The sequence below is a fragment of the Anser cygnoides genome, chromosome 16, assembly GCF_040182565.1.
Source record: "Anser cygnoides isolate HZ-2024a breed goose chromosome 16, Taihu_goose_T2T_genome, whole genome shotgun sequence".
Lineage (NCBI taxonomy): Eukaryota > Metazoa > Chordata > Aves > Anseriformes > Anatidae > Anser > Anser cygnoides.
The window spans coordinates 1,751,811-1,775,304 of record NC_089888.1 but is presented as its reverse complement, the minus strand read 5'-3'; the positions used below and the strand labels follow the sequence as shown (position 1 = coordinate 1,775,304).

The 23,494-nt window shown below is 51.9% G+C and overlaps 1 protein-coding gene across 11 annotated transcripts; it reads right to left on the bottom strand.

Moving 5' to 3' along the window:
• Positions 1 to 2,459: 2,459 nt before the first annotated feature.
• Positions 2,460 to 19,018, bottom strand: TPD52L2 (TPD52 like 2). 11 transcript variants are annotated; one of them, XM_066978178.1, is made up of 10 exons: positions 18,763 to 19,018; positions 18,116 to 18,261; positions 16,850 to 16,998; positions 15,863 to 15,922; positions 14,305 to 14,364; positions 10,612 to 10,713; positions 6,653 to 6,679; positions 5,756 to 5,797; positions 4,505 to 4,553; positions 2,460 to 4,290 (listed from the first exon to the last, which is right to left on the bottom strand). In XM_066978178.1, exons 1-10 carry the CDS (start codon positions 19,001 to 19,003, stop codon positions 4,195 to 4,197), a joined length of 972 nt encoding a protein of 323 aa, XP_066834279.1. In that variant the 5' UTR covers positions 19,004 to 19,018; the 3' UTR covers positions 2,460 to 4,194. The 11 variants fall into 11 exon arrangements, with proteins under 11 accessions (XP_066834279.1, XP_066834281.1, XP_066834280.1 ...); XM_066978180.1 differs by having other exon boundaries at positions 18,116 to 18,234; XM_066978179.1 differs by lacking the exon at positions 6,653 to 6,679.
• Positions 19,019 to 23,494: the final 4,476 nt, after the last annotated feature.

Sequence of the window (23,494 nt, the reverse complement as noted above, 5' to 3'; positions counted from 1 at the left end):
GGGCTGGGGGCAGCTCCCGCGCGCCGCGCCTCGAGCTCAGCGTCGCCACCGGGGCTGTGGTGACCGAGGCCCGGCTCCCTCAGGGCCCGGCTCCCGCAGGGCCCGGCTCCCGCAGGCCCCTCCCTCAGGGGGGGGGTGCAGCGGCGGTCCCGGGCCTCCTCAGGAGGTGCTCGCCCCCGGCACCGGCCGGGCTCCGTCACCACTACGTAACCCCTCCTCAGCGCCCTCCCCGCACGCCCTTTCCTCCAGGCACCACCTCAGTACCCAGCCTGCGCCCCCCGGGGCTGCCGGCTCTGGCCTGCCCCAGGAGCCAGGTCCTGAGCCAGTTCCTTTTAATGAACGACCCAGGGCTCACAATTAAAAGCGGGTTGTTATCGGAGCTCAGGGTCGGAGCGTTTTTCCCGGTTGCCCAAGTCGCTCCCACCTGCTCCCCGGGGGAACGCTGTGGCTTCCCACCGGCGGGTGAGATCCCGACAGTGCCCTGGGTGGGGGGTCCCGGAGGGGGGTGACCCCGGTGCCGGTGCGGGGACACAGCCGCCGGTTGCTTGCCCCGGCTTCAGCAGGGCCCTGCCAGCTCCTGCCCTCCCCGTGCGGCTCCACCAGCCCTTCCCGGCTGCGCCGCTGACTCACGTTTCAAAGGAACGAACGGAGCCGAATCCCCTCTGCCAAGGGAGCCCCAGCCGCTAATTAAACACCCACCGCGTGCCCTCCTCGCTCCGTGCCCAGCTCCCCACCAGGCTGGCACCGACCCTCCCGGGGAGGCCTGGTCCCTCTCACCACCCCCCCCCAAAATGCAGCATGTCGCACCCTGGGACCCCCAGGCGCAAGCCCACGAGACGGAGAGATGTTGCGGGCGAGCGCTGCGCTCCCCCCGCTGCTCCCCCCCCAGCCCACCGCCAGCAGGACCCAGGGGATCGCGGCCGCTGGAGCCGTCGTGCAACCCCTCCTGCCAGAATAAACATCCCAGCCCTTGAAAACACGCTCGCCTCGCTTTTCGCCGGGAGCGGGAACATTGTGCCTGCAGGGAAGAGGGCTTCCTTTATCTTTTTGCAATCGGTTTGCAGCTTTGCCGTTTATCTGCTTAATCCGGCTTCACGGGAAAGCGATGCAGCCTCGACGAAGCCTCTGCACCTCGTGCTCCTCCCGGAGCCCTCCCATTTTCAGGTGTGGGTGTTCACCGCCTCCTGTGAAGTGACACAAGTTTCCTTCTGAAACCACCTCGGTGTGGTTTTAGCGCCCTGCACCAGACTTTCCCAAATTCTGTCCTTTCCAGCACATGAAGCGAGGGCACAGGACCCACGTCACCTCGTGCTCTGAGGCTCAGGAAGCCCCCAGCAACACAAGACATCCAGGGACAAGGACGCAGGAGCTGCTCTGTCCCGCTGGGGCTGCCACCAGAAGGGACCTCCCCAGTCGGAGCCTCCTCCCCAGTCACAGCAGGGGCTGCCAGGGCCTGGCCCCAAAGGGAAAACGTGGGTTTTTTTCCCCTCAGTGCTGCCAGGAGCGCTCCTAGAAACCAAGAGGTGACAAAAACACCGCCAAGCCCGTAGGCAGGATGCTAGGTGAGGTTTAATTAGCCTTCCTTCCTCCAACCCACACGAGGTCCCTTGCCGGCAGGTCCCTCGCTGCCGCGTCTCCTCCACAAATTGCTCTGCGCCCAGGTGCGACACCAGCCCTTCTGCCCTTAGACCCAGTGGCAGAGATGGAGTTTTACATGCAAAAGTCAAGTGGGAAAAGAAAAAAAAAAAACACATCAAAACAAACCAACAAAACCCCAAACCCCACAAAAACAAAACCCTCGCCACGGAGCGGACGGTTCTGACTTAGCCAAGCAACCTCTCCCTCTGCAAGCACAGCACCACGAGCAGCTAGCGGCTCTGCTGTCCTGCTGCCCCTCTCAACCTGAGAGCAGCTCCCACCCCAAGTCATCCACTCGCTGCTTCCCCTCCACGGCGCTGCTTCACTCGGTAGTGACTGCCAGAGCTTCCAAGAAGCTGATTCCCGGAGGTATCGCGCTGTAAATCTGAGCCAGCACCGCAGCTGCTGCTTTTCCACGTTAGAAGTTTCTCCAGCCTCAGCCCCGAGCGCCAAGGTTACTGACTACAGCCCCACGCCCCAAGCTCGGGAAAGCGGCGCGAGGAAGCCCGAGGCACGTCGGGTCCACCTGCGGCACCAGCGGCGAAGGAGCAACGCGCATCGCCTGGAGGAAACGCACGGGCTTGCCCCTGGCTGAGCACAGCTACGTTTCGGAAACCAGCCGGCGCTCAGCTTCTTGAAAAGGAAAAAATCAGACCACAAACACTACTTAACGTGTCACTTTATGAGAAAGCACCCAGTGACCGATGCACAAACAAGTCAGAGGGACCACTGCAGGTGGCTGGGATTCACCTGACACGCTCGTAACGCACACCTCGGAGCAGAGTTCGGTGCCATGAGACAGAAGGAGTCAGACACATTCACCCGGTTTTCTCCCAAAGGAATGCTTTATTGACAGGTTTCCTCGGTATTTATCTGTAAAGAGAAACAGTTCAAGACCCGCGCCCCAGCAGTCCCCGTTTCACTGGCTCTGCTCCTCGCACGGAGGCCAGTTTTAGTCAAACGAGGAGAGCTGGTAAATGACACACTACACTCCACCTACTGCCTAGCGCATCTGCCTTCTACTGCCTCATCGTGTGTCCCCGGATCAGCAGAGGGAAGGGAGTGGGGATGGGGGAAATGGAGATTAATCAGCAGACAAGTGTCAAAACTTGCTTCTCTAAAGAAGGGTCAAAGATGGTCCAGTCCCTCCAGGGCGATAAACTACTAAAACTACCCAGATATGTACACAGGCAAGTCTAAAGACCTGAGCAAGTCCCACTTGGCCTCTAAGGCACAGAAACACTCACTGCAGGTGTATTTATTTGGAGGCATCTTGCCTAGAAGAAGATCAGGCCTCTGTAAGAAAACTTACAATGTTTCAGCTCCTGAGCAATGAGATCGGACATCGGAAGAGCAAAACATCTATCCGCTTTGGGAACTGGTCGAGCTCTGTGACTCTGCCGGGTTTGTACACCACGATTACAGCCGGGGCTTTCAACTGAACAACCCACGCAGTCCCAGTCAGATGTACCAGACAGAGGAGCCCACAGAGAGCAGAGCAGAGTCCCTCCAGCACAGCGTCCCTGTCGCTAGCAACAGCTTTGTCCTCGTTAAACCTGGCCCTGCTGCTAGCAGCCTTCAGGATTTCTTCCTCCAAGAACGAAGGCATGAGCTGAGAAGGGAGAAGCAAGTTTTATACACTCAGGCAACAGAGTGCACCACTGAAAGTTAACACAAGAACTGGCTTATAAGCATGCTGCTACTACTGAACGATGCAAAACTCCAGTGCTCAATATCCAGCTTTATAACCCTTACAGTCCTCTCTATAGAAAAAAATCATGAACGAGTAAAGCATAAGGTGATGTAAGGCTTGCAATTCAGTTTCAAAGTCCAAGGGAGCATTTCCCTAATATGATGCCGAAGCTTTTTTTTTTTTTTAAGCTTTATTTCTTTAAAGTTCGTTGCATTTAAAAATAAAGATTTTAGTTTTGTTAAAGCTAGAGCATTAGTGTAACAACGAGGCAGCTGCTAAGTGAAGTTTCCCTTTTAGGAGCCCAGAAAAAAAAAAAAAACAACATGTAACTATTTACCCCTTTTAACAGATTTCTCCAAGGAGAGCCAGAGGAAACAGTAACGGGAGAAGCCTGGGAGACCGCTGAGTTGCTACATGGCATGCCCTGAACAGAGAACACAGCCAGAAGCTGAAGCTAAAATGCCCATGCACTCGGCTTCTCCTGTAACTGCCCTCCTCACGCTGCACAGGGCAATTTCTCTGCTCCCAGTTTATGACAGACGTGGGAAAAACTGCTTTTTCTATGCCAGCGGCATTTCTGAGCTACTTTAAGGAAACTCCATCTTAAGTGCTCTCCCAAAAGGACAGCACAGTGATACATTTCATCTACAAAGTTTAGTGTAAAATATTATTTGTGTACAAAACTTTGCATTCTCTTTATTTGACTTAGATCCAGCAGCAGTGTCTATGAATGGATTATGGATCTCTCCAGACTGGTTCTCAGCCCCTTCATGGATTCGCATGTCGTTGCTGTTGTGAAGATTTGGGAGGGAGGAGGCTTGCTCTTGGAGTTGTGCACAGCTGTGCAAAGCCACATCGCAGGTCTAGAAAGGAGCGTTGTCTTGTGGAGGCTTCTCTCCAGCTCCCGAGGGGGAGTGGAGGCCATCAGTGCTGTTTTCCCTGCTGCCCACCACTCTGGACTGAAAGGAGAGAAGCGAGTTAGGATAACAAGAAAGCAGCACTGAGAACACCAAGGCAATTCTCCCTCGTCAAGGTCACCTGCTGTAGCGAAGACTTTGCGTATCTGAGAGGCCATTTGCCCAAATACTAGTCCACAAGAAAAACATCTCAGAAATCAAAGTTTCTGCTTAAAGGCTTCACAATGCGTGTTTCCAAGACAAAGCAGACACTTACCTTTATGGTCCCAACTCTATCTTCAAATGACTTGAAGGTTGCGGAATTCCTTGAAGGATGGGAAGAAGAGAAAAAAAGACAAAAAAATCAAGACAAGTTAGCTCTTAACTGAACCAAACCACACCGTGTGACTGGTCTCCCTCGTCATTCCCATGCAATGCCAGCAGCACTCAGAGCACTTGCAGCTCCTCACCACTCTGGCCTTTGGCATGAATATCTCAGGCACACCAGACAAAACACCACGTACAAAAACTCTGAAGGAAAACATTTCTACCATGTGCAATTGCTCAATTGCTCAAGCTGAAAAGTTGAGGAAAAAAAGTCCTAGTTCACTAGGGAATCAGTGCACGATACGGAGAGAAGAAACCAGTCCTCAGCTTTACAAGGCCTCCAACTAAAAGCATGCTTTCTTAAATAATGGAAAATAAAAGATGAAAAAGGATTAAAAACAAGGCTTCAGTTTCCCATACTGCATCCTGCTGGCAGGAAGGGGAAGGGCCATGTCCCTGAACCTATGGGCAGTTCTGTTACTAGAGCAATGGCCATTTAAGTCAGGAAATGCCCATAAAAACCCTGATGTAATGAATTAGTCAGAGGACTTTGTGTTTGTGGCAAAGAAAGCCAGGTCAGTTGTAAGCACGGGGCTGCTCTCCCTGGGCAACGCTGCCTAAGCACCAGGAGCTGGGCGACGACGAGCCTCATCTCGGTTATCGCTGCGCAGAAAATCACTTTATACCCGCGCCCACAAAATAATCTCTGTCAATCTGGAGTGAGGATGAGCAGAGAGGGGGCATCTGTGGGCCTCGTCCAGCTCTGGCAACCGTTTCTCCTACAAGATCCCCATCTAACGCACCGCAAGGGCATGCCGAGAAGGGCACTTAGCTTCCAAGCTGGAGGCAGAAGGTTCAAGTTAGGATTCCTCTCGGTACGAGCAACGGCTGTGCTGTAAATTGCCAGAGGAGGACTGTAATCCCTCCCCTCCAGGGACCTCTGAAAGCTGCGAATTTCAATTAGACTTTGGTACAGTTGCAACACTGCACTTAGCCTGAAAACAACACAGGTGCTAATGGCCATAAAGAGAGATTGGGTAAAAAAAAAGCCCCAAATTGCTCAAACTGCGGGACTCAATTACCCCACCGCTCCCTGCCGGAGCGAAGCACTTGCACAAATCAGAACCCAAGCCCCGATGGATGACAGTCAGCCACACTTTCCCACCGCACCCCCCAAGGAAGCAGGTCTCTGTGACGTTACCTCATCGCAGGCATACTTATCGAGTGGCGAATGGAGTAACTGCTACTCGGAAGCATTCAGGAGGAGGAGGAAAAAGGTAAGTGGCAATTTTAAACAGACACCACGCAAGAGCAGCGCGCCCCTAGTCCCACACGCTTACTGTCCATACACGGGCAGCTGTGGACTACTGCAGTGATAAAAGCTAGATTTCTTCCCTTATTTAAAAGCCGCAGCCCAGAACCAGTTTTCCAGTCACGGGACTGTAAACACGAGTATTTATTTAACTGCTATTATTTGGAAAATGCAAACAAAACAAGCCACACATCTCATTTAAAAACTTTCCTAAAAACTGGGTGCAGACAGGTTTGCTCCTGTCAGCACACGGAAATCAGTCCCCCCAGTGAGATATTTAGAAAAGGGTTTTCAGCTACACAGGAGGTATCTCACCCGTTATCAAGGACGACATTTAAAAGAAGCAGAGACAACTACAGGGGACAAAAAACGCGCACAACTGGCTTGTCTGTATCGAGTTACACAAACGAGTAAGTTTTACTGGTAAAGGTTTCCTCCAAGCAGTAGTCCCAGAACAAGGCTGACAAGGACACAAAAGGCATGCAGCGAGTGCTCCCAGAAGGTGTGCTGAATTTGTACTTTGAGCTTGGCAAACTGTTAGAAGTACTCAGAGCCACACTGCCCTGCAGTTAAGACTCTTCTAGCTGCAGCTGTATCGTACGTCAAGCTGCGCTGCAAACTGCAGCTGTGATACAGAAGTGAATCCCCGGGCACTGCGCTGAGCTAGGTTTCCCAATCCGTGCCGGAGATGGAGGCATGGCTTAACTAATCAGCTTCCCCTTTAACACCTACGAGGGCCTGGCACAGAAACATCTGCTCTTCGAGCAACCTTGAAGAGTATCTTACCTAAAGGAATGCGAGAAGGGGTGAGCCCTGCGAGCAGCCACGGACAGCAGAGAGAAAAGGGAAGCAACAGTCAGACACTTGTGCACATCCCAACAGCAAGCGCAGGGCAGCTGAGCACGGTCATAGGATCACGGGACAGTAAAGTCACCTAACCATGAGGAAGCCTCTTAAAATAAATTAGAGAAGCAGGCAAAAAAAAAACCAATTGCTTTTCATTAAATCAAATAACCCAAGCTAAGAGGTTTTTCAGAGGACCATACCAGCACCTACTCACCCTTACACATTGCTGTCATTCAATTTTTTTTAGAGCTTGTTTTCCTAAACTGAGATTTTTACCAAGTGCTAGCTAATTTGGCACAAAGACTTCCTTCTCCCCAAGCTCTGACATGAGGACAGCCCTGCCAGGCTTTCTGCTTGAGAACTTCTGTAACAGTAACCTGCAATGGATGCCCGCGCGTTATCTTGCCAAGTGTGCAGATCTCAAAGTCACCGCTCAGAGCAAACATACCTCAGCATAATAAAGATAAGAGTCTCTGTATAAAAGGTGTCGCGCATACCCAACAACCTGGTTGCCCATTTTTTAAGTTTCAAGGCAAATTATCCCCCACCAGGTTGCCAATTTCCGCACCCAATTCTGCAGTGCATCTCAGGGGTCTGAAATGTCGGAAATACCAGCCCAAGCTTTCCTTCTTGCACTAGCGGGATTACCAGGGCGTTCTAACAGGGCTTCTCCTACCAGAAGCAGTGTTTTATTCCACTTAGACACCATTTTTGTCTTGGCAGCAGAGAAGCAGTCATGGCAAGTCGGATCTGAAGTACTTGGCAAGGAGCACAAGGGCTTTTCCTTAGAGCCAGAGCAACAACGTTAGACTTTGTGATTTCATTTCCCCACGCATCCAAGTCAGCTCTTTGGCAAGGCAGACTCCTTGAAACGCTGTCTTTGCCTGTGAAATAAATTAACTTCCTACTGCTTTTTGCTAAAGAACGCAGACAGACATGCCCATGCACCATGCTGTCCTGCATGCAACACCACAAGCACCGACAGACTCATTCAGCACCTTGGCCTGGACCTAGCAGCGACCCTTCTCCTCCAGTCATGAGGATTTAAAGTCGCTATAAATCCCTGAGTTTGCAGCCACCTTCGGGGCTCAGGCTCGCATTTCATAATGAATTTGCTCGTAGTATGATACGCAGCAGCAAACTCCATCAGACAACACAAAATGTATTGGGCTAGAGACAAAACCACAAAGCAAGCGGTCAACTGCCAAAAAGAAAACTCTTTCAATTTGCAGTTTACTGGGGTCAGTAAAATGCAGGAACAGAACGTCTGCAAGCCAACTTGTTTTCTAACTGTAAGTGGAGATAACAGTAAGAGCTTAATTGGCCAAGATTCGCAAAAATCCCACCCATTAATTAAGCTACATTTTCTCTCCTCATGGCAACCTAATAGAGTAACAGCATTAATACACTTAGCGTACGGTTATTGCATTAACTTCACAATCTCTCTTTAAAACACTCCTAAATGTTGAAGCTGTGGATTGCGACCAAAATGCAGCAACCCCGAAGATTTAACCCAGGGACACGTTACTGGTATTACACACCATTTCAGTCCAAGCATTTCTGATGAAATTACGACTACGCCCTCTGTGTGTCCGAGGCGTTTGTCCCATTCATCACGCCTTCCTTGCATTTATCAACCGGTGAAGGCTGACTAAACAAGGAAATCCCTTCTGTTATCTCAACACTTCCAGTACTGGAAAATAAACCTCCGTTACAAGTGAATTTGGAGCGTAAGAGGAAAAAGCAAGTACAGTAACTGAGGTTGCAGCATAGGCCGTGAGGCCTGGAACAGAGATTCTCTAAGGACAGAGATCATCCCCATGCATTCAGGGAAGTGATCACAACAATAAACCAGATTCACTCCTTGTAAGCTCTGATCACATATCAGAACACCATTTACACTTTCACCTGGCAGGGGTAGCAAATGGGATGGTCCCTGCAGAAGCTTATGCTCAAAGCTAAACTTAATTCAGAATCAGAAATATCAAGACTTGAATGCAGCACGGGAGACAGAATTCTGTTTATATATGCACAGAAAAACTAAAAGTTTTCTACAAAAAATAATTATCATTACTGCGTTCCCCCACACAGGGCCACAAATTCAAAGCGAATTCTTCTGAAATAAATTTGGCAGGGATTCCCTCAATTTATAAGACAGAAGCTGCCTCTGTTTTGTGGTATAACCCCCAAGGTATTATCTGTAAGAACGAATACAGGCTTTTAAATTGGTGATTAATGCTGAGCAATACCACTGCTGCAGAGGTCTGACGTGTACGCAGTCAGCCAGGCCAGCATCCACAGCCAGCATTTGCACCAGGACTATGTCGGGCCAGCTCTGCCACCAGGAGTAGCCGTTCAAATTTCGCTTGGCCGTGCATCCCCTCCCTCCATCGGGTGCTCCTGGGATGGCACAAACATTTGTGTAGCCTCGTGGTGAAATGGATTTTGCCAGCAAAGAGAGGACGGGCAGAACCAAGGCTGTCAGAACAGCTGCTTCTGGTGGCGATGCTGGTTCAGGAGGTCCCCACGCGGTCTGAGGAGGACAGCTCCCATCCCTCTGTCACAACAGCCTGAGCAGACTGCAGAATTTAGAGATTTACCACGTTTACTTCAACATTATCAGTTTAGGGAAATCTATTACCACCACATCTTGCGCCAGTGTCTGTCTGCTGTGTCTCAAGTGATTACACATAAGTCTCTTCTTCCAACAGACAATGTCGTTTCCAGGAAAGAAAAATTAAGACTTGAATACTGGAAGGGGTAGGAAGCCAACTAGTCCTCTGCCAAATTCAGAGAAGTGAGCTACTGAAAACACTCACCAATGACTACCCTCCAGAAACACAGCAAATAACTCGATGAGGAGGGATCTAGAATAAATCAGCACTATGTGATCAGAGGCCAACAAGTTCTTACCACTTGGGTACTCCCAGCCACAGCGGAATAGGAAATTCCCTACAAAGAATGACAGCTACCCATTCAATCCAAGATCTGGCACGTTATATTAAATACAAGCTCTAAGGATACTTCCTTAATAATCCAGATAGCTCGTTTATTCAGAATTAGCTCCCAATTCCAAGAAAAGCATAGGCAACGTATTTCGCATGAAAACCTTGCACACCACCATTAATGGGGAAGCAACCTTCAGCTTTCATTTCTAAAGATCAGGAAAATCCCAGTGCTAACCTTCAGCTCTGTACAGATGAAGAACTCCCAGAGCAAGAACCTCAGCCAGCAACTGAGGAACCAGCCCCCGACTTTTCAACTGAGAAAAGTTTAAACTTGCAACTATTTCAGCTGCCATCTAAAGGAATCTAGATAATCACCAACACAAGAAGAAATTTCTGATGTTATCACGATCTGAGCAATTGATGATTCAAGCTATATGACGTAACTGTGCTCAGAAGGCATGTTGTCCTTCATGGAAAACTGACACACAGCGGCTTGGAATTGCATGACAGGCAGCATCCAGACTTTGTCACATTTTGAAGTGTAAGAGAGCACAGCGATGACGACCTCCTTCTAACCTTAACCCATAACACTGAGAAACCACACCTCTGTAACACAACAGTGAACAGAAACGGTGAACTTTAATTCTACTTTCTTATATGTGGTGCAAAAGCTGCAGCGAAACCGTGACGGTAAAAGGGGGAAGGGATGTTCTGTCAGTTCTGCTAAGCTGAATTCAACGCCTTGGAACGGGTTTTACCCATCCACCCGTCTTTAACAAGTGTTTAACCTGTCCTGAACTACGATGGACAAGGTCACACTGAAGGTAGTCCACCAGCTGCAAAGCGCTGCCAACTGAGCAGAAAAATGGAAAAAAGCCTAGTTATTGTCTCAAGTCTCGTTACCGTTTGAAACCGAGATCAAAGCACCACAGCACAAAGCAGAAATCTTACCTCATGTCACCAAGTTTCCTGCTGATAACAGAACCTACATTGGAAAGGGCTGCTGAAGTCTTCTGTCCTGCCTGGGAAAGGGTTTCCTGGGTCTTCTTATAACTAAGTGGGGAAAAAAACAACAACCAATAAGCTGGACTAACAGGGTTAGGGTTGAAAGCAAGAAGCATCCCCCCATTTTGAAAAAGGAACCCAAAGTAAGGAAAGAAGCAGGATTAGTGAGCTGCACTGACCTCACTGAAAGAGCCCCTTCCAGTCTTGCATATATCAAAGACTTGAAGTTTTACGAAGGCAGCAAGTGCAGGACTAACCTTTCCATACACTCACTTGGGTTCTTTTACTATTTTGACTATCCATTCTTAAATCTAACAAACATTTGCCAAAAAAAAGCCAATTTTCCATGTGGAAGCTCTAATACCACACCATTATACCCCACCTGCTCTACGAATCTCTTTTGGAATCTTTGAGAAAACAAGCTTAGGAATTTATTCCATTACACGCCTGTAGTCCTGAAGAAGTTAATAGCGTTTGTTGTAGCGTTAGGGTATGGAGGAAAGAAGCGAGTCTACCATCATTACATAGAAACAGAAACACAAGAAGCAGCACCACCTCTACAATGCAGTTTAGAATGAAATTGATAGAGAAGTTTCCTATCAGTTACCATTAACCACTTCAGTGTTTAAGTCGGTCTGACAGCTTGCATTTGTCAGCTGCTTACATCTGAGTTTATGCAAGAGCTGGCAAAGACAGACACTTGAAGCCTTCTCATTTGACGGAAACCAAAGTTCTAGGTACAAAGACTCTTCAAGCCGTTTTCTTTAACTAAGCTATTCCACAGCTGGTGATTAACATCTAGATTTGTGGCGTTCTTCAAACTGTAAAAAAGACTCGGGATGGAAAACAATTCTAATAATTTAAGCCAAGTTTTCGTATTCCAAATATATAAGCTTACTTTTTTGCTCAACTGTAAAATTTAGAAGGACGTTTATAAACAGAGTAGAATATCCCGAGTTGGAAGGGACCCACAAGGATCCTGGAGTCCAGCTCCTGGACTAACGTTAACAGTCCGTTCTCACCTCTGAGCTCCCGAGGCTACCAGTACCACGATCCGCCCCTGGTGCTGAGCCCTCTCACGGGTCTGGATTTACTGCTGTCTACCAGAGACATCGAAGACCTCGCGCTCACTAAAACGTGTTGTGCTTACTCCACTTCTGCCTGGCACTCAGCTCTCTCAGCTTAGCACTGAGCACCAGAGCAGCGACAAGGAACAGTTTACAGAATCAAACGACACCATCCCACCATGCACGCCCTGAACACTCTGAGCTATGAAGTTGAGCTTCAGGAGATAAGAGACTTTCCAACCGTTTTTTCCCCACGTGACAGCAGTATTCTTCAAACAACTGAAATTTAGCACTCAAGCGCTACTCCTTTTGCCTCAGCGTGCTCCTTCGTGATGCCAGCACAACTGCATGCTGACAGTGATTTAAACAGGGAAACAATCCGGCTGAAATAGAAGCTTGGAATGAAAAATAAATTTAAAAAAAAAAAAAAGATAGCAGCCAGATCGGTTTGCCAGTCTAGTCCTGCATCCACAGCTCCCACACGTACACACGCACCTCCACCACTGCAGCACAGGAGGCAGAGCCAGGAAAGCGCCGCTGAGATGAGAAGCTCGTTAACCCAGAACTGCCATCGACACAGATGTGGAGCTGCATCTGTGACAAGCAGGGACCAGGTTCTACAAGCCTTCAGTGCAACTTACCTACACCCAGCTCCGACCCAGAAGCCACAACTACTCTCCTGCAAGCAACACAGCTAGGTTCACCACCGCCATAAATTCACAGTCACCCGCTTTCCTCCCTTAATGCCAGCGTAAAGCACACTGGAATAATCCAAATCTGGGAGTAATAAATATGAGCTGTCATTAATACCTTGCTTTACGAACAGGCAAGTGGCTGCAGAAGTGATCTCTGCCCTGCGGTACTCAAACCCTTCGCTGCATCCCTCTCCCATAAACCCTGCCAGGGAGGGGCCAGGCCTGCATCCTCAAATCCTTCTTTATCCACTAATGCCAGCCTCCGCTCGCTCTGATCCAGCAGTCCCCGCTCGTACCGTCTAAGTCACCTTGCGTCCTGGTTACAACAAAACTGGAGCAAGAGAGAGAGAGGAGCGGCACCTACTAGGAAATTCAGCAGAGCCCCAAAATGCCATAAAGCAAACTGGGTGCTTCTTAGCTATTATGTAGAGAAGCTCCAAGAAAACAGGAGAGAGGAGGCATTTGCATAACAAGCCCAAAACAACCAACTAAAACCTTATCTTCAGTTTTCTTGAACTCGGCTCCTAGCACTTACTGAGCAATGGAATTGCTGGAAATTGCTGGAAATGAAATTTACTGACAATGGAAACAGAAATTTTGCTCATTTTCTGAAGTGCTGCCGGAATCGTACCCTTAACCCCCCTCGCCTCTCCATTTTAATTGGCACCTACCTCGTTAGCATGAATTGTCACTCTGCCTAGTGCCAAAGCAAGCAGGAAAACTAGCGTGCCACAGCTAGCCAGGCCCTGAGCACTCTACAGAAGAACGTTTCCGCCAGATCCTTCTGGCGCTTGTTAAGCACAAGGAAACAGATATAATGAGAATTCTTCTATTCTAGCAGGCACACCCAGGGAGGAACTCTGATTAACCACCACTGCAGTCAGTCCCAGTGTTGGCAAGCATAAACATAAAGGTCACTCTACTTAGCAAGTGAAATAGTGCGAATTTACATCTTCTTAATCTAGAAAACATCCACAGAACACAGCAAGTAGAACCTGCATACCTGATTTTTTTTTCGATACTCCTACTTTTTATCTACTCTCATATTTCACCCATCTTATGAAGAAGACTTATCCACAAACACTGACAACAAGAAGCCAGCTCGAAGGACTCAATTTCATACATACTCCAGAGAACAGGAAAACCTGGCCTACCCAAGACCTACCTCATCATGGTTGAAATCAATTCAGAAAGCAACGACACGATCTATCTGCTTCCACTGCATTACTGCAAAGGATTCCCCTACGAGCTGTGGAAAACATGCAGCGAGAAGGACAAAGGCCAACTTTCATAATATGCTTCCATAACTTAGTCCAGATGCGAATTTAATTCCAGACACTTAATAAAAACCTGGCTGAGAGACTTTTGCAGCCAGCAAATGGAGTACAACAGCAGTGAGCTTTAAGCTGTTTGCAACCATTTGGAGCCCCAGAATGACAGAACAGCTGCCTTGGACGCTAAAGCTCTATTTGTTCTCATCAGGTACCACAGCAAAAAGAAAGGCTCTTGCTCCCCAAAGAGCACGTTAAGTGGTAAGAAGAGAGCAGCCTGTCTATTCCACAGCTTGTCAGCTGAAGTTATGAAACCTGGCATGCAGCTCTCGGGCAACCAGTGGCTTCAGCCAGTTCTCCTCTGAGAGCAGGCGGGTGGCTGAAGATTATCACTTGGACCGCAGTGAAACCGTTCAGATACTGACCTGAGGAAAAGCTCCCTCTCCCAGAAGAGACAGTTATCAGGTTAAAAAAGTGAAAGCTAGAAAAAAAGAAATGCTTAAATAGATCTAGGCGAAGCAGAGGACTGCGAGCAGGGGCACAGAACATTAGAGGCAGCAGACTGTCATGAAAGCATTTGTTAATGCTGAAGGTTAAGACACTCACGCTTCTGATTGAGTTAATTTTTCATTCCAGTCCTCCAGTGTGCTGCTGGCTGAAAGATATCTACAAACACAACGGAGGTTAGATACAGTGCCAAGATTCATGACAGATGCTTCTTTCGACACTTTCCACATTATTAGTGTCTCTTTCCACTTACAGTATCTTAGGTTTTATTTCTCTGACGATGCCTTTCCACCTTCTCTGTTACAGGAAGGGAGCTGCTGTTTGAGAGGCAGGAAGACACCCAAGCTCTGCTTTCTTTCTTATTTAAGCACCTTCAAACACTTTGCACAAAGAAAGCCTGCAGTTTAGGTGTCAGGAATTGAGAGACTTCAGATCTTCTGTTCCCTTCCTAAATACTGCATGGCAGCTACCTACTAAAAGCTAAAAGCACAGAGCAGTGAATTAAGCAGAGAGCCAAAAAATCTGACTGCTGCACCAAAAGCTGTATTTTATCAATATAGTGTGACCTTGACAAACTGCTAAACTGCACTTCATTTTCTCATCTTTAGAAATCATGCTTTCCTACACCTAAAACAGTATCTTGGGAGTTGCGAGAATAAATACTGCATGTACAGAACAAATAGAAGTACTACAAAGCGTCTGCTAGCTCAGACAACACATAGAAGTGTTCAGAGGACGTAGCATATTGCAGGCAGTTCCTGTCACCCCAGAAATAAAACTATCCCCAATTAGATCAGAACTGTCTTTGCCTACTGATGGGAAACTTCCAACTCACATTTCTGCTTAGCTAAACAACCACCTCCTTAAACACAACATGCCGAAGGGAGAGAATCTTCAGTGTAGAAAACATTCAAGGTCTCCCTTATGTTCAGCTAAAAAACAAGAATCAAAGCGATTCGTGTCTAACGAAAACAGAGGTCTAATACGCTACAGAATATATTCTAGGGTCAAAAATAGCCAGCTGCATTTGTCACCTGCTTGTATGTACTGCCAGACTAAAACCCACTGCTTTCTAGCGTTTGACTGCAGCAGAAAGGTTCACGTGCACCAATCCCCCCAGTCATGGCGTTACAGCTTGCAAAAGCTAATATATTTATATTGGCACAGCCCCTATTTTCAGCTACAGGTTAATGCCTTCAAGCATCTTCTCTCCCCTGTGGCCATACAGAAAGTCAGTAAGCAAACTGATTCCACATCTGACGAGAAGAGAAATAGTTTCATAGCAAATACAGAGGTTTGCTAATAAGACGTCTGATTACAATAAATTAACCTAACAGTGATCAGCTAAACTGAAACTGTGGTTGATTTGTCACGTCATTCTTTAATGAAGTGTGGTCTGGTAACTGATTGGAATTTTTCTTCTGCAATGGCAAGACTAAGAGAGAGATGACAGCAGTAACTTTCACTCATCTCCTCTGCAACTGAGGGATGCTTAGAGCTGGAAGTCAGGCATGCTGCTGCCAACAGTCCTGACTGCAGCTTTACCACGCCTCCAGCTCCCTATCAACCCCTGACGCCTGTGAGAACAAGGAGCAGCACAAATTGGGGAACGCAGCAAGGAGCAAGAAGGTGTTGCTGAGGAGCCCGAGGCACTCACAAGTCAGACTGTGTCACTTTGTCATTCCACTCTCCAAGTTTCTCAGATGTTTTCACATAACTAGAAACAGAAAGTGTTAATGAATATAACTTTTAATATTCATTTTTAGAAGACAATGACGCATTTCAGTTACAAAGGAGTAACAGAAATCGAGTGGGGGGGGGGGTAGGAGGGAAGACGAGGAAGAAAAGAACAAACAGAGATTAACAGCTCAAAGATCTGCCCTGCAGTAGCACTGTCAGTAACTCCAAATTCTAGCTAAGTTACACGTGACTTTTTAGACCAAATGATATCCCTGGGGGTACGAAGGGCCCCTTATACCTGGGCATAACTGCAGGGTTAAACTTACCCCTTTGCCTCTCCTTTTGGCACTGTGACTGTACCTTTAGTACCTGTTGAGGAGCAGTCAGCCTGATTTCAAACGTTCTTTAGGCAGAGATGCCTCTGCATACAGCATTGATGGCACAGTAATACAGATTTTTTTTCTTAGAATACACAGACTTTTTAAATTCGAGCTCTATGGCCCAGAAACCAGATTTCTAAACTAACACACCGTAACACTTTTAAGCTACCTAACCTCAGGAAGTTAGCTCAGTGAACTTTAGCACTTTTTGCACTTCTCTTTGAGCTTGAGTTCAGAACGAGGTAGCAGCAGTCTATGCCTCACAGAAACGGGCAGAAGTACGCAAACCGAACTGTTAAGTGGTGATCTAGGTTTCTAACGTTATACAAAAAAGCACCCAGCAACAATTTATCCAGATCACAGATATTAAAGTTCCATTTGCACTGACACGAGATCAATTAAATTAATATTTTAAAATAAATTAATAATTGAAATTAAATTTTGTTTGTTTTTTAAATGCTCTTTACATATTCATCACAGCAAAAGCCTTCAGACACTTGGAGAAGCCCTGGAACATGCTGCAGGGGAATAATTGCTACAGAGCAACATTTAAATGCGAAACGTGCATCACAAGCAACACTTACGCGTTGGAGACTTGTACATCGTGCCAGCTTTTAGACAGGTTTTGCTTCAACCCATCCAAGGGAGTCAAACCCAGCTTCCTCTTCAACTCTCCACAGTGCCTCTCTTTAGCAGCCAGAACTTGTCTAAGAGTACCAATTTCTTCCTCAACCTTAGAAAGAGATAGACACAGATCTCAATATCACAGTTTAATAAGATTTTGAAAATTAAGTCAGCTTTCCACCTCCCTCAAAACTATTACAGTTTTACCAACGTGAACACAGAGAATTGGTAGAAGCTTCACGTGCACACAAAAAAATTCGATTAAACATGAATGGTGTTGGAGCGGCAGGCCTGTGGCTCAGACTTCAGTTGGAAAAACATCCATAGAAGCCGCCAAACTGGTGACTTAATGGTAGCAAGATTAACAGAACAGCATCATAATTTCAACAGAAAATACCATTTAAAAGAAAAGATCAGTTGCCAAATACTTGCTAACTATGGTTTCAAATTTATGATTCTCTTCCCCTGCTGCCATTAGAACAAAGAGCTTCCCCCTCAGAGATATTTCTTACAAGATTTTCAGAATACTCTGGAGTTGTTTCAGGGCAGAGAGGGTTCATTTCTACTTTTAATTAACTGCAGTTTACCAGCAGCTGCATGACCATGCAAAACAGCGAAGTCCTCCCTTGCTAGAACATATGAATCAGGGAACCACCGTGAGATTCTTAAATGGAAGAACAGACTACATAAGAACAACCAAAATTACCTTCAGCTATATTTCAGATACAAATTATAAGCTGACCTTTAAAACTCAGAAGGTGCCTACGATTTGGGACATTACATTACAAGCTCTCAGCTTTTCAAAAGCATATGGGCACCAAAAACAACTGCCTGTAACGTGTAATAAATATTTAAGAGAAAAGACAGAAGAAGAAAGCACATTAAGTATGCCATTGTCTCGGTTTCATAAGAGAGTTTCATTTGCATACCGCTTGCCTAAAGTGTTTTCTTGCTTCAAGTACAGCTACAAGTCTGGATGAATTTCACTGCATCAAAGGCCCCTCACTTCCTGAGAGCTCTAAATTAAGATGTTCTGGGAAAAAGCGTGCAACATCACGCACTGTTTGAAGTGGCTGCCAGCTTTGTCGATTTTAACAAAGCGCTGGGAGACGCACGGGTAACGCCGCCATAAGAAGCGAAATAAAACCCCCGAGCCCCGCTCCTGTGGCACCCCAAGTTCTTGCCCTTTCCCCCCCCCAGCAGGACGTGGCTGCGGCTCTCCCTACCTTGGCGATCTCGGCTCTCAGCTCCTCTTCCTCGGCGGCCGTCAGCCCCTCAGGTGCCGCGGTCCTGGCGGCGGCCGCGCCGTCCACGGGCACGTCGGTCATGGCGTCGGCCAGCAGACCTTTGTTGGGAGAGTTAAGGTTGATATCTGCCGCAGACGAGAAGCACACACGGTGAGCGGGCGGCAAGCGAGGACGCGTCCCCCAAACCCGCCCGGGGAAGGCCAAGGACGGGAAGAGGAAGGGAAACCGCGCCCGGCCGGCCCCGCGCCGGCTGTCGGACAGCCCGGGGCAGCGGGGAGAACCGGCAGGGCACCGGGACCCCTCCCCTCAGGGCACCGGGGACCCCCCCTCACGGCACCGGGACCCCCATTCACGGGGCTGGGGGGACCCCCCCTCACGGCACCCGGACGCCCCCTCAGGGCACCGGGGACCCCATTCACGGGGCTGGGGGGACCCCCAAACGCCCCGGGGGACCCCTTCACGGCACCGGGGGGACTCCCCTCACGGCACCGGGGCCTGCCTCACGGCCGCCTCTCCCCTCACGGAGCTCCCCCGGGGTTCTCCCCGTTTCTCCCCCAACCCAGGCCGAGGGGTTTAGCCCCGGGGGGATCCGAGCGCAGGCCCCGTCCCGCCGCGGCCGCCCCTACCCTGGCTCGCGCCCTCCATGGCGGCGCCCAGGCCCAGGCCCCGGCCCCGTCCAGCCGCCGCCGCCGCCCCCGTGACGCGCTCAGCGCCGCGCCGCCCGCCCGCTTCCGGGGGGCGCGGGGAGAGCGCGTCACCCGCCGCGTCGCCATGGCAACGGCGCCACCTTCCCCCCCGCCCTCCCTCACGCGTTTGGATGACGTCATAGCGTTGATATGACGTCATATGTGGCTGGGGTTGCGTCATATGGGGTTGGGGTGACGTCATAGGGCTGCCACCCCCCCCCAGTTACCCCCAGAGCCCCCCCCTCAAGCCCATGGTGGCTTCTTTGTCTGCTCCCATCGTTGCCGGCCCCCGTTCAGCCCAGAGCCGCTGCAGGGAGGCCAAAAGGGGAGGGCTCGGCCTCCCCTGGGCCTCCCCCATGGCCTCGCTCCCCAGCGCCCTGCAGCGGCTCCGGGTGCCCCTTCCCCAAACGCGGGGGCTGCGGCAGGGCACCCACCGGCTGCCTGCACCCTCACTGAGACGAGGAGGCGATGGCGGGGCCGAGGAGCTCACCCCGCAGCCGGCGGCGGCACCTCATGGCACCTCACGGCACCTCACGGCACCTCATGGCACCTCACGGCACCTCACGGCAGCTCACGGCAGCTCACGGCACCTCACGGCACCTCATGGCACCTCATGGCACCTCACGGCACCTCATGGCACCTCACGGCACCTCATGGTACCTCACGACACCTCATGCCACCTCACGGCACCTCACAGCACCTCACGGCACCTCATGGCACCTCACAGCACCTCATGGCAGCTCATGGCACCTCACGGCACCTCACGGCACCTCACGGCACCTCACGGCACCTCACAGCATCTCACAGCACCTCACGGCACTCATCATGGCACCTCACGGCACCTCACGGCAGCTCACGGCAGCTCACGGCACCTCACGGCACCTCATGGCAGCTCATGGCACCTCACGGCACCTCATGGCACCTCACGGCACCTCATGGTACCACCTCACGACACCTCATGCCACCTCACGGCACCTCACGGCACCTCACGGCACCTCATGGCACCTCACAGCACCTCATGGCAGCTCATCATGGCACCTCATGCCACCTCACAGCACCTCACAGGCACCTCATGGCAGCTCACGGCTCCTCATGGCACCTCATGGCACCTCACGGCACCTCATGGCACTCTCACAGGCACCTCACACCCTCCTGCCTCTTCTCCTCCATCTCTGGGCAGCCCCAGCGGTTCCCGGGGGATGCTCGCAGCCCTGGTGCTGAGCCTCGGCCAAACCCCCCCCGGCTGTGACGCCCCGGCTCCTGCCACGTTTCTGGGAAGCGCTCGGCAGCCATCACAAGGGCACCGGGGAAGCCCTGGGCAGCTGATGGAGAACGTGCAACCCGTCCCGCTGAAAGCCCCGCGGCGCGGTTACACCGTCGTTGCCAGCCACTTTCATTTTCAGGGCCGTTTCCACCTGGTCTATTTTCATTGCCCAAGACGAGCCTGAAAAGGGAAGCGAATATAAATGGGGAAATGTGCATTAATTTTTCAGAGCCGTTTTCCAGCGGCGCTCGGTGGGCACTGAGCAGAGGGGCCGCGCCCGGGGCTCGCGAGAAAATAAAAAGCTGCTGGAAAAAATAAAAGCTGCTGGAAATACCCTGCCAGGAGCTGCGCATGTCGCCTCGGAGGAGGGCCCCGTCTTCCCGAGGTCACACAGCCGCACTGCCCGTCCTGGATGTTCCCTTTTGAAAAAGACGGGGAGCATTTTAAGAGCTCGACTTTTTATTATTGGTTTTATCGGGGGCGGGGGTTGTTTTGAAGTTCGGGCCCTTGGCACAAGGTTGGGCTCAGTGGAAAGCCAGGGAGCAGCCGAGAGCTGAGCCCGAGGGGAGATGCAGGCAGGGCCTGGGCTCCCGGCAGCCCCGGCCCCGAGAGATGGAGGCAGCAGGAGGCGCTGGGAGGTTCTGGCTCGCAGGGAGCCGCCGCGGCCTCCGACAGCTCCGCCAGGCACAAAAACCCGATTCAGCGTCCAGCAGCGCCGGGCTGCCAGCGAGCAGGGTGTGCCTCGTCGGCAGGCGGAGGATCGCCCTCCGAACGCCTGCTGCTCCCACCGCCGATTTTGCCGCACCTTCGAGCACTGGGTTTTAATTAAACATATCCCAGCGCCCGCTCGCATATTCCCTCTCTCAGCCCATGGATGTGCGTTGGGTCGGGGAAGTGGCAATGCTGCATTTGGGGCGGAGAAATATCCTCCATGTGCCAGGATGGTGCTGCTGCTCGGAACGGTTCTGGCTCTGCCGGGGCCGGGCAAGTACCGGGGGCAGAGGAGGCGGCCGGGGCAGGGGCAGCACGCCGGGCTTCCCGCAGCACCCCCGGGCCGCCCCCTCCGCCTCCGCCAAGGCTTTCGGCCACAGCTCCGTGCCCTTCACGCTGCCCCCCAGTTCTCCTTTTGCTGCTGCCGGGCTTTTCGCTGCGATGGGGCTTTTCTGGTGAAATGTCAGGCCCGGGGTCGGTTCCCGTCGCTGGTGCCCTCCCAGGTGCTTCGTCACCCACACGGAGGTGGGAGGGGAGGGATGGGGACAGCTCTGATGTCCCTGGGGGGGGGGCAGCAGCATCTCCCCTGTGCTGGGCATCTCTCCGTGCCCCCAGCGATGACACGTCCCCGGGCAGAGTTACAAAACGTGGCTGTTTCCCAGCAAAGCCAGGAATTGCGTGAGCAGCCCTGCCGTGGGGACCGGTGTCCCGAGGCACCATCTGCTCCCGCTCGCTCTGATCCCAGCTCCCCCCGGCACTGGCGGCTCCGGGCCGGGGATGCTTCAGGAGGGCCGGGACATTTCCCGGCTGCCGTTCCCTGCCCGGCAAGGCGCTGCGGCGGCTCTGCTGCTTCACTTGGAAGCCGACACAAGCTGGGCTCCGTGCCCCTTTTAAAGAAAGCCCTGACCTAGATTTCGCTGCCCGCTGCAAAGCCGCCCGGCTCTGCTCTCCTCGTCACTCCTTCCTGCAGCTGGAAAGGGCCCAGCAGAGGAGTCCTGGCTCCTGCCCGTTAACCCGGTGGCTGTTAGCACCACCGGGAGCCTGCGCAGGCTGATGGGCCCCTATTTTGCCCACTGTTACCCGGGCACAAGGCGCTACCGGACCACCCCTGCAGGTGGGGGCCCTGACGCACCACCGATTGCCCACGGCCAGCCCTCGGCCCCACCTGCTCTCCCCACAGCCACATCCCCGTCGCCAATGGGCCCCTGAAATATCCCACCCCTCGACACCGATGGGCAGAGCTTCTGCACCAGGCCCTGTGAAACACCTCTGCATCCGTCCATCCTTCCATCCACCCATCCCTCCACCCATCCATCCATCCATCCCCCCACCCATCCCCCATCCCACATCCATCCATCCACCCTTCCACCCATCCATCCCTCCACCCACCCACCAACCCACCCACCCACCCACATGTCCATCTGCCCACCCACTGATGTGTTCACCACCCCTCCATCTACCTGCACGCCAGCAGCTGGTGCAGCCCCCCCGTGTCCCCGTGCCACCCCTGCTGTCCCCGCCACCCCCCCCCCCAGCTCCCTGGCTCGCCGTCCCGCTCAGCCCCCAGCACTTCCTCGGGCAGCAGGCTGCCGGGCAGGGCGGCGTTTACACGGGCTGCGGTGGCGAAAACCACCCTAACGAGTGAAAAGTCACCGAGAACTGCTTGCATCAATGCTGCCCCCGCTCTGTGCCCCGCGGTCTCCGGACACCAGCGGGCGGGAAGGCGGCGGGTGGGCGCAGGGAGCGTCGGGGTGTCCCTGCGCAGGCGCCACTTCCCCAGCATCGCCCCGCCGCAGCGGCGGGGCTGCCCGAGCCGCCCCCGTGCACCCCAAAAAACCCCGCTGTGCTTCAGGTGGGACGGATCCGCTTTCTTCAGCCCTGTGACCGGGCGGGAGCGGGGGGGGGGGTGTGGGCTGGTGGTGACGGCGATGTTCCTCTTTTCCAGCCCGCCTGCCACCCCCTGCGTGCTGCGGGGCTTTGCCCACCCGCCTGCCAGCCCTGCTGTCACCTCAGGCAGCCTTCCTCTTTTCTCAAAACCCAAAATAAGCCCCAGGCTGCAGCTGGGGGGGACGGGGGGACGACAGAGGTGATGCTTCCTCTTTCTGAGACATCTCTGGGAAGGGACGGGGAGTCTCAAACGGGGCCACGGGGGATGAGGGCGCAGCTGCTGGGGCCAGGGGACAGACGTCAAGCATGGGGCCTGGGGGCTGCGTCCTGAGCAGCCCCTGCGGGATGCCCAGCTGGTCCCCAGCAGGATCCCGCTGCAACCCAACACCCCCCCGTGGTGCCACCCCGCAGCAGGACAGACAGCTGGCTCCGGACACACGGCGCAGGTGGCACCGAGACATCAAACAGCCTGGGTGGGCTGGGGTCCCCCGAGGGGTCCCCGTACCCACGGCGGGGCTTGAGCCAGCTTGTAGCTTCTCTCTCTTCCTTCGGGGCCACTTACAGTCTTTGCACGCCTCTGCCTGGAAATGGGGCCCTCATTTCTGCCCCATTATCTCACCTCATTCGACCGCTCTCAGCCCTAAACAGCCCCCGGGGCTTCTCGGGGATTGCCTGAGCGCAGTGTCCCCGCCGGGGGTTTTCTCTCTCATCCCCACCATGTCACGTCTCAACCAGTTTGCATCATTCATCCCCACCCCGGGCGCCGGGAATTCCCCCAGCAGACTTTGGGGTGATGTTGATGTTGCAGCG